At 45.9% G+C, this 9,295-nt stretch overlaps 2 protein-coding genes across 4 annotated transcripts; one reads left to right on the top strand and one right to left on the bottom strand.

Moving 5' to 3' along the window:
- The first annotated feature begins 3,862 nt into the window (after positions 1 to 3,862).
- On the top strand, positions 3,863 to 4,499 carry LOC112896840. Its single transcript, XM_025964965.1, has one exon. The coding sequence runs from the start codon at positions 3,960 to 3,962 to the stop codon at positions 4,497 to 4,499; it is 540 nt and encodes a 179-aa protein (XP_025820750.1). The 5' UTR covers positions 3,863 to 3,959.
- Positions 4,412 to 7,930, bottom strand: LOC112897226 (GDSL esterase/lipase At5g45910-like). Of its 3 annotated transcripts, none has more exons than XR_003229605.1 (6): positions 7,618 to 7,930; positions 7,218 to 7,433; positions 6,909 to 7,060; positions 6,360 to 6,639; positions 5,637 to 6,242; positions 4,412 to 4,480 (listed from the first exon to the last, which is right to left on the bottom strand). XR_003229605.1 is itself a non-coding variant. In XM_025965475.1 (6 exons), the coding sequence occupies exons 1-6, from the start codon at positions 7,916 to 7,918 to the stop codon at positions 6,025 to 6,027; spliced, it is 1,068 nt and encodes a 355-aa protein (XP_025821260.1). In that variant the 5' UTR covers positions 7,919 to 7,930; the 3' UTR covers positions 5,619 to 6,024. The 3 variants fall into 3 exon arrangements, 2 of the variants coding, with proteins under 2 accessions (XP_025821260.1, XP_025821259.1); XM_025965475.1 differs by lacking the exon at positions 4,412 to 4,480 and having other exon boundaries at positions 5,619 to 6,242; positions 6,360 to 6,485; positions 6,585 to 6,639; XM_025965474.1 differs by lacking the exon at positions 4,412 to 4,480 and having other exon boundaries at positions 5,619 to 6,242.
- Between the last annotated feature and the right edge of the window lie 1,365 nt (positions 7,931 to 9,295).

The raw sequence follows: 9,295 nt of genomic DNA, 5'->3' as shown, positions 1-9,295 counted from the left end.
ATCGGACACTGCAGTGGGCCACCAAAAACCGGCCCTGTATGCCTTGCCCACCTGCGTTCTTGAGGCTGCGTGATTGCTGGAAACACCTTCGTGTATCTCCCGCAGTATGTCGTAGCCATCTTCCTTCGTGACGCACTTCATGAGGATGCCTGACCGGGCGCCGCACCGGTAGAGCTTGCTGTCGACTAGGACGAAGCCCTTACTTCTACGCATGACACAAGCCGCCTCTGCGCTCTTGCGTCCATCCCCGCCGGTAGCCTTTGGTCCCGGATGAAGTCGATAAAAGCCTCTCTCCAGTCCTCACTCAGCATCATAACCTCCCGATCAGGTTGTTGAGGACCTGCATCGGTGGTTACCGGAGATGAGGACTTGATGGATGGCTGCTTGAGCTCCTGGACGAAGACTCCCGCTGCAACCTGTGCACGGGTGGATCCAAGCTTGGACAATATATCCGCACTAACGTTATGCTCCCGTACCACATGGTGAATTTTCAGGCCGGAAAATTTATTCTCCAGCTTGCGTACTTCCTGGACATAGGCATCCATAGTCTCCTTGTTGCAGTCCCACTCTTTGTTGACTTGCTGAACGATAAGAAGAGAATCGCCGTACACGAGTAGTCGCTTGATCCCTAGTGATATCGCCAAACGAAGCCCGTGAAGCAAGGCTTCATACTCGGCTTCATTATTAGATACCTCCCAAAGGATCTGAAGGACATACTTCAACTGTTCGCCCTGTGGAGAAATAAATAAAACCCCGGCGCCGCCGCCGTCGAGCTTGAGAGACCATCGAAATACATGGTCCAATGCTCTAGCTTGTCGACTGGAGTTGGAATTTGATTCTCTCTCCACTCAGCCATAAAATCGACAAGAGCTTGAGACTTGATTGCAGTGCGTGGCTTGAAGTCGATTGACAAAGCCCCCGGTTCCACTGCCCACTTTGATATTCGCCCCATGGCACCTTGATTATGAAGAATATCCGCCAACGGAAAATCCGTAATCACAGTGATCTTGTACTCGTCGAAATAATGGCGCAGCTTTCTTGATGCAATTAGAATTGCATATAAGAGTTTCTGAACCGTCAGGTATCGTACCTTGGATTTGGAGAGTACTTCGCTGACGAAATATACATGCCTCTGCACTCCAAATGCATGGCCTTCTTCGCCTCACTCGACTACAATGGCACTGCTGACAACATGGGTTGTTGCCGCGATGTAGAATAGTAGAACTTCCCCCGGCAATGGTGCTGTAAGGATTGGCGGAGACTGAAGGTGATGTTTCAGATCTCGCAGGGCCCGTTCGGCCTCCTCCGTCCATTGGAACTTATCTTGGCGTTTCAGGAGCTTGAAGAAGGGTAGTCCTCTCTCCCCGAGTCGGGAGATGAACCTGTTAGCTTCTGCACATCTTTGATTGTGGCCGGAGCCTCTATACCAGTGATGGCCGTGATCTTCACAGGATTGGCTTCAATTCTCCGGTTGCTGATGATGAACCCAAGCAACTTCCCTGATGGCACTCCGAAGACGCATTTGGTTGGGTTGAGCTTCCATCAAAATCTGCGCAGGCTGCTGAACATTTCTTCCAAGTCTGCAATCAAGTCGTCGAAATTCCTGGTCTTGATGACCACGTCATCCACGTAGGCTTCAACGTTCCGATGCAGCTGATCAGCAAAGCACATCTGGATCGCGCGCTGATAGGTTGCTCCTGCGTTTTTCAACCCGAAGGACATAGTTTTGTAAGCATATATCCCATACGGGGTGATGAACGCTATCTTGATTTGATCCTCCTCCTTAAGCGCAATCTGATGATATCCTGAATAATAATCAAGGAAGCAAAGAAGGACACAACCCGCCATCGAGTCGACGACTTGATCAATGCGCGGTAACCCAAAGTGATCTTTCAGGCAATGCTTGTTGAGATCAGTGTAGTCAATGCACATCCTCCATTCATTATTCTTTTTTCTTATAAGGACAGGATTAGCTACCCACTCTGGATGGATTACTTCTTTAATGAATCCTGCCGCGAGAAGTTTAGCTATCTCCCGTTTAATTGCCTCACGCTTATCGTGAGCAAACGTTCGCAGGCGTTGCTTTTTAGGCACAGCCTTCGGGTGTACATTCAGACTATGCTCGACCAACTCTCTGGGCACCCCTGGAATATCCGCTGGTTTCCACGCGAATATGTCTCGGTTAGCCCGAAGAAAGCTGACGAGCGCGAGTTTCTATTTCTCACCTAAGCCCGCGCCGATGACAGCGGTCTTAGATGAGTCACCCTCCTGGAGCTGGATTGTCTTGAGGGCCACGTCATTAGTCGACTGGATGCTCGACTCGCTGGCTTTTCTCGAGGGGATCTCTAGCCCGGACTGGGAGAGCTGCTGCGCGGCCGCGAGTACTTCTCTTGAAGCATCTGGCACACGAGCAGTCGAAGCGTACTGGATCGCCTCCTGATTACAATCATACGACTTCTTCAAGTCGCCTCGAAAAGTAAGTACTCCACTTAGTCCTGGCATCTTGAGAAGCAGATAAACATAATGCGGTACTGCCATGAATTTGGCGAGTGCCGGACGACCCAATATAGCATGATAAGAAGATTCGAAGTTAGCCACTTCAAATTTAATAAACTAGGTGCGGTAGTTCTCCCTCGTACCAAAGGTGACTGGAAGAACTACCGTACCAAGTGGGTGCGCCGCGTTACCTGGGACGATGCCATAGAAGGGGGACTTGCTCGGAATCAGCATGCCCGAGAGGTCCAAACCCATCTTCCTTAGAGTGTTGGCGAAGATAAGATTGAGACCACTCCCACCGTCGATGAGCACCTTGGTGAGCCTGACTTCTGCCACCACTGGGTCCAGGACCAGGGGGAACTTACCGAGCTCCGAGAAGCTCGTCCACTGATCATCGCGGGAGAACGAGATGGGGACCTCCAACCAACGGAGTGGTCGTGAAACCGCCGGCTCGATGGACATGATCTTCCGAAGAAGCAGCTTCTGGTCCCGCCTGGAGCTCGATGGACATGATACCCCATGGCGCTTTTGGAGAAGGTGGTCTCCTTTGCACAGTCAATAGATTTCTTCTACAAGAGCGAAGATTTATACACCCTCCCGTGCAACCTCAAGGACACTTTAACTTCGATTTACGCGAAGTTCGTCGTTTAAGTTTGGTGTTCCACGAGCATCAAGTCCAGCTTTCCGGCACAAAATCTCAGTGAAACAAAGATCAGATGTCAAGGGTAAACTTTACATTTAGGATCCTAAATAAGACGAGGTGACCTTTGTACCTCTCACCATATACATGTAATCTTGTTAAAAAATGGCCTCCTTGGTTCGTTTTCGTACGAACATACATGGTATGGGGCAGGATGCTGCTGTCTTTGAGAGCTTGAAATAGTTACTACATTTTTTAAAATAATGATAAATGGATCATGTGGGTATGAACTACTCTAATAAAATATTGGGGGACAAACTATGCACTAAGAGTGCATGGCAATTACCGAAATACTCAAACGTTGAGCATCCTACTGTCACGGTGCCTGACTGCTTCCACTACTAACGACACGGATGAGCTCTCAAGGATTAGTGATTTTGTATTGGTGCTCGTGTTTTAATTCTGTGTTTAAATGTGGACCATGCATGCTAAAGAAATACTTAATATGCTGCTTGAGAAAAGATATTGTTTTGTAATCATAACATTTGAATGGCAATTGTTCCAATTCTTATTACATTTATGGTAGCTAGAAAAGAGATCGATCTTATTTTTGGAATCATGTCATGTGAAATAAAAAAACTTGGCTTATTTGTTGCATTCTAATAAATACTTGTATCTCCCCACATATTTTAAAAAATAATCTACCAATAATCGGAGAAACACAAACATCCTATTTATAGGCCCCTCAACGCTTAGTTTCAGTACATCACACAAGTCCAGTCCAGAAAAGAAAAACCATATATCCACCATTTCGAGATCAGCCATGACCTTGGTCGCTGCAGTGTTGGTCTCTCTCGCCGCGTTGCTCGTCGCCGGCGGCGAAGCATGCAACAACGTCCCGTCCATGACATCGTACGACGCGTGCATCAAGCTGTCCAACACGACGGAGCGGTGGCACGCGCTCTGCCGGGAGACGCTGCCGAACGCGCCGGCCACCGCCGAGCTGACCGTCTACGCGCTCGTCGCGACGAGGCTGGCCAGGCAGAGGTACAGGAACGCCGTGGCCGAGATGGACCAGATGCTGGGCACCGGGAAGCTCCCCGCCGGCGAGAAGGCGTCGGTCGACCACTGCAAGGCGAAGTACGGCGAGGCGGGCCGCCTGATGGCCGGCGTCGCGGACCAGCTGTTCGCGTGTGACTTCTCGCGCGTCAGGCAGGAGTACATCGACGCGCAGGTCGCCGTCGGGTCCTGCCAGGACGGACTGTGGGCGTACCGCGGCTTGCCGGTGGTCGCCATGGTCACGGCAGATTATGATCTGACCATGGTCTCGTATTTGCTGGGGGCCTTGATTGTGGGCAGGTAGATCGAGAGCAAATGATCAGGGTTATGATTTTGTTATTCTGAGTGGTATTGTAATCAAAAGATTGTGGGCCTTGTCGTTGCTCTTGATCAGTATTGAAATCAAAAGATTTATGTGATACGGATATCTATCTAAAATCCATTTTTAATTTTTTAATATATACTTTAATCTCTATTCATATGTGTTTTGTTATTCTGAGTTTTTTTAATATATACTTCTTATCCATATGAGTTTCTGGATATGTCCTTTCTTATATTTATATATACTTCTATAAATAGTTCCAAACTACTAATTTTTCAGGTTCTAAAGTTTTAATCTTTGTGCATATGCAAGGTACGCGGACAACTACGCCATGTTAGAATTATGGTTTAATTAGAAATAGAGACTAACATGGCATATTATTCTATAATATTTGTGAAACTCAAACTTAATTAAAAGGATAAAAAAAATAAAGTAATGGAACCATTTTTAGATGTGAAGTTCACATAAGGATCCGCATGTGAAAATGTCACTCCCATAAGCGGTTGGAAATATCATCTCATGGGTGGTACCTTATGTGAAGCGCATCTAAAATCTTCACTTTTTTAAAGGTGGCTGTCGTAAGCAACCACGGATGAAAATATGTTTTTACCAGCAGCCCAAAACCACAAGATGCCTCCGCCAACGTCTTAAGCGGGTCGTCATATGAGCCGTCTGTGGAAAAGGTGAGGGAGTGTCAAGGAAAAGATGTTTTTTTAGTAGTGGCGTTCGGGCAAGAAAACTTCCATTCACAATGAAAGTGCTCTGGAAGCCGGTTGCCTCCGGGTGTGAAAGTGAGAGCACATGTCACATGTTGGCACTCAATGCAGTAGTAGCACCGGGACGTTATTCGGCTCCTCTGCTATTTCTTTTAGAGTAACTACTCCCTCCGTTCTTAAATATACGACATACGATGTTGAGGATAAGTCCATTAGAATTAATTTACTGGTCCTGAATGTAATAAGCATATTTTAGAACAGATGTAGTATAATGGTCATGAAAATATATAGTACCACTAAATGCGATGCAAGATATTCCCAACATATATATTAACATTTTTGATATTGCTAGAAAATAAATGTTTTATTTTCTGAATGATATTATTCGAAATTGAAAAGTTACCTTTTTTGGTTGGCATTTCTACTTACACATGATCCTCCGCATTTCTGATCCTTTAGAGAATCTGTCGTATTTTTATTCTCCCAACACATTGTTTCGCCATCTATCACCAAACCCCATGAAGAACTAGCATCGATCCCAGAGAAACATGACGAGAGCAGCCATGACCTTCGTCTTGAGTCTTCACCTTACTGGTCTCCCTCGCCACCTCGCTCATCGCCGGCGACGCCTGCAACAACGTCCCCTCCCTGACATGGGACGACGCGTGCCTCAAGGCGTGCACCGGGCAGCCGTGGTACAGGCTCTGCCCAGACAGCCGTGGTACAAGATCTTGCAAGCAATACGGTGGACGGAATACAGTATATATGTATATATATATATATATATATATTCAGCTTAGAATAGGAGGGTTGCAGTATGGGCCGTTGAGCCAGGCGTCGGCGATCATCTTGTTCACCGCCTCCGTCGGGTGGACGCCATCCCAGCTCAGGCGAGCCGACGGGTCACGGCAGGCCGTGGTCGCGCCCGGCATGCCGCACCTGGCGGCGACGTCGAAGTTGTACTTCCCTCCTCCTGCGCCACAGCAAGCCTCAAAAGGATTGCTGAATCCTACAGAAATCAGCCGGCCGGCTGTTTAGTTCCAAAATCTGCAACTGCTGTATCTTAATTATTTCTGTGATAGATCTTGGGGACGGAGTAGATATGATAGTGGGAAAAGCAGATTACCAAACTTTTGAGGCTGCTGGACCATTTTGTACACCTGGGAGTAGTAATCTGCGTACATGACCCTTGTCGACTTGTACTTTCTTTGGAGGATTTGCACTTGTTCTCGGAGCATTGAGTTGTGGTGCTCTGTCAGACGGTTGTAACTTTTCAAGCAGCCGTACTGATCAAAGTCAGACTCGCCGGAGGAACCGGCGACGAACAACGCCAGGAAGAGTGGGAGACAACCTGTTGGGAGGATGCTCGGGACAACAATGTGAACTGCACCAAGTGCAATCAATCTCTGCAGGACAAGACGGCAAGCTTAATTAGTTTCACGGGTATGCATTCACTCTGAGCTTGCATATAGTTTTTACGATGATATATACTCCCTCCGTCCAAATTACTATTCATTCTGACTTTTCTAGGTATAAAACTTTTGATATGAATCTAGATGTACATATGTCTAGAACTCTAGATACGTAGCAAAAGCTATGCGTCTAGAAAAATCAAATCAAAATCAAAACAAACAGTAATAATTCGGAACGGAGGGGAGTACATATGTATATATACCTCGATACCGTTGACAGTTGCATTAACAATAATCGGGGTGTTCTTCATTGTCTGCTCTGGGGTCAATCCAAGCTCCAGAAGCTGGATATTGTAGTCGTTTCCTCCAAATCCACCGAACAGAAACAGCGATTTCGCTAGGAATTCTTTGCAGTCTAGCATGAGGCAGCAAGCAGCTTAATTACATATATTGAATTAGATCTATATGTGTAGTACGTATTTACATTTTAGTATTTTACAAAGATCTATATACAGTGGGCATGCAAGATTATATTATTTCTGAAGAAAAGAGTGATCGATCGAACTGCTCACTTTGTTTCGTTCCACACAAGGAAGGAATCAACTCCGTGAACCACTGGATTTGCATGTACAGCGAGCCGTGATTCCACACTGGGTCTTCAATCCCAAGTGATTGGTAGAAGGAGAAGTTCATCGCAGTAGCACCAGTGATTGCCATGTTTGCGCCGCGACGGAAATCTTTGCCTTTGGATTTTGACGGTGGAAGTAGTGGCAGCCCAAGTGATTGTGCTGCAGGCATGTGCAGTAAAAGTAAAACATGAAGCTAATTAAGCCCAAGTGATTGAATTATTGTCATCTGCTGCTTCTCTGTTGTGGACACTCTTTAATTACTAGCTATAACGGTATAACCAGAGTATGTACATACGCAGCTTGTGTATATATGCGTTACGAGAGAAGGAGGAGGTTAATCTACCAATGAAGTCAACGACGACACGGCCGTCGCTCCACCGGCAAGACGGCCTGCCGAAGTTGGTGGTGCCGTAGGGCGGGTGCGTGCAGGTGAGCGCTTCGAGCTCCGTCGAGTTGCTGCTGCTGCTGCTGACGACGCAGATGTTGCCGGTCTCGGCCACCGAGTCTCCGAAGCTGAACATGGCATTGTATTTTGTGGCCTGCTGCAAATTGCTGCTGGTGCTCCCGATCACCGCGACCAAGAAGAAGAAGAAGAAAGCAGCAGCAAGGGGTGAGCAGCAGGAGGAGCTGCGTAGGAACCTCATGTTGGATGCTATGCTAGCTGCTCACTAATAAAGGGCGACCGACGATAGATGATATATATACTAATAATACTGCTATATATATACATACATATATATATATATATAAGCTCGCAGGTAGCTGCTGCAGCTTAATTTTTTTATGATGACATGACAGGGTTTTAGTCGCTCCGGGCGGGGTTGGTTAGCTGTTGGCCTTCACTAATCAACCAACACGGTCAAATGATATGATTAATGCATGCATCCTCTGATGATTGATCTAGCTTCTAAACAGTCTAATTATTAATAATGTGGGGCAGGACATGCATGTTCTCGGTCTGCGTTGGTTAGTCGTTGGCCTTCACTAATTAATCAACCACCATGCCAAGGCTTTGTCGTTGCGTGTGATGATCTTTCCACGTAGGACGCGCGGTAGATTCCATTCCATGCAGAGACGAAGGCGTAGGTCCCAGTTGCCATATATATATATATATATATATATATATATATATATATATATATATATATATATATATATATATATATATATATATAGTTAAATTAACATTACTAGGTTTCGTGTTGCAACGGTGCACAAAGAATATTTTCAAACAAACAAACAAACGGAATATAAAATGCATATTATTTCAAGGTTTAATATTGTCCACACGCAATAACAAATTACAAATATACTTTTCAAATTAAACAAGCCAAGTCTCACGACATACCAGCGGAATAGCCGTTAAGAAAGTTCAATAATATAGTATGATACCACATATAACAATAAATGAACTCACACAGAACCAGGTCCATAAAATGTTTAGCCATAACAGACTTTCCATATCTCAATCCTTTGTACTCGTCGTATGCACCAAGACAGACACCCATGTTGAAATAATTTACGGACATCGGTTGATCCATCCGTAGTGCCAACTCGAGTTCCTTGACAGTTAATGCCATCTTGTAGGGTGGACGTAGATCTAAAGCAAGGTTACTTAAACTAACATTTAATCTAGAGAAAAACTGTTTGGAAACTGCAAACTACCCTGCAACAAAAGTGGTAGATCTTAGATCAAGGAATCCAAAAAATTTTAGTTCGTATTTTTCTAATTTTTTCTATGATTTTATAATAATCTTACAAGTTCACAGATTCAAATCAAATTACACAGTTTTAGTCTTACACGGTTTTAGTCTTACGAACAGGCTCCTGATTTTTGCACTAAAGACCCTAAAAAGAGCTCGAGGCTTGCAATGTGGCCCCTGGGCATGGCTGCGGCGGTGGAGGCCGAAATCCGGCGAGGGGAGGGCTCGCCGGTGGTGGGGAAGTGGTGGTGAAGGACAAGGGGCTCACCGGGGAACGATTTCATGCGAGAGTTTGGGCCGGGGGTGGTCGAGAGGAGG

Source organism: Panicum hallii, chromosome 6, assembly GCF_002211085.1.
Source record: "Panicum hallii strain FIL2 chromosome 6, PHallii_v3.1, whole genome shotgun sequence".
Classification (NCBI taxonomy): Eukaryota; Viridiplantae; Streptophyta; class Magnoliopsida; order Poales; family Poaceae; genus Panicum; species Panicum hallii.
The sequence above is the reverse complement of the archived record's forward strand: the minus strand, read 5'-3'. Positions and strand labels throughout refer to the sequence as shown.

Excerpts from the sequence above, each read along its gene's own strand:
- LOC112897226 (XM_025965474.1), bottom strand. The coding sequence starts at position 7,918 with ATGAGGTTCCTACGCAGCTCCTCCTGCTGCTCACCCCTTGCTGCTGCT. Across the intron at positions 6,640-6,908 it reads CAACTGTCAACGGTATCGAG|AGATTGATTGCACTTGGTGC; the intron begins GTATATATACAT and ends CTTGTCCTGCAG. Across the intron at positions 6,243-6,359 it reads CCAGCAGCCTCAAAAGTTTG|GATTCAGCAATCCTTTTGAG; the intron begins GTAATCTGCTTT and ends TGATTTCTGTAG.
- LOC112896840 (XM_025964965.1), top strand. The coding sequence starts at position 3,960 with ATGACCTTGGTCGCTGCAGTGTTGGTCTCTCTCGCCGCGTTGCTCGTC.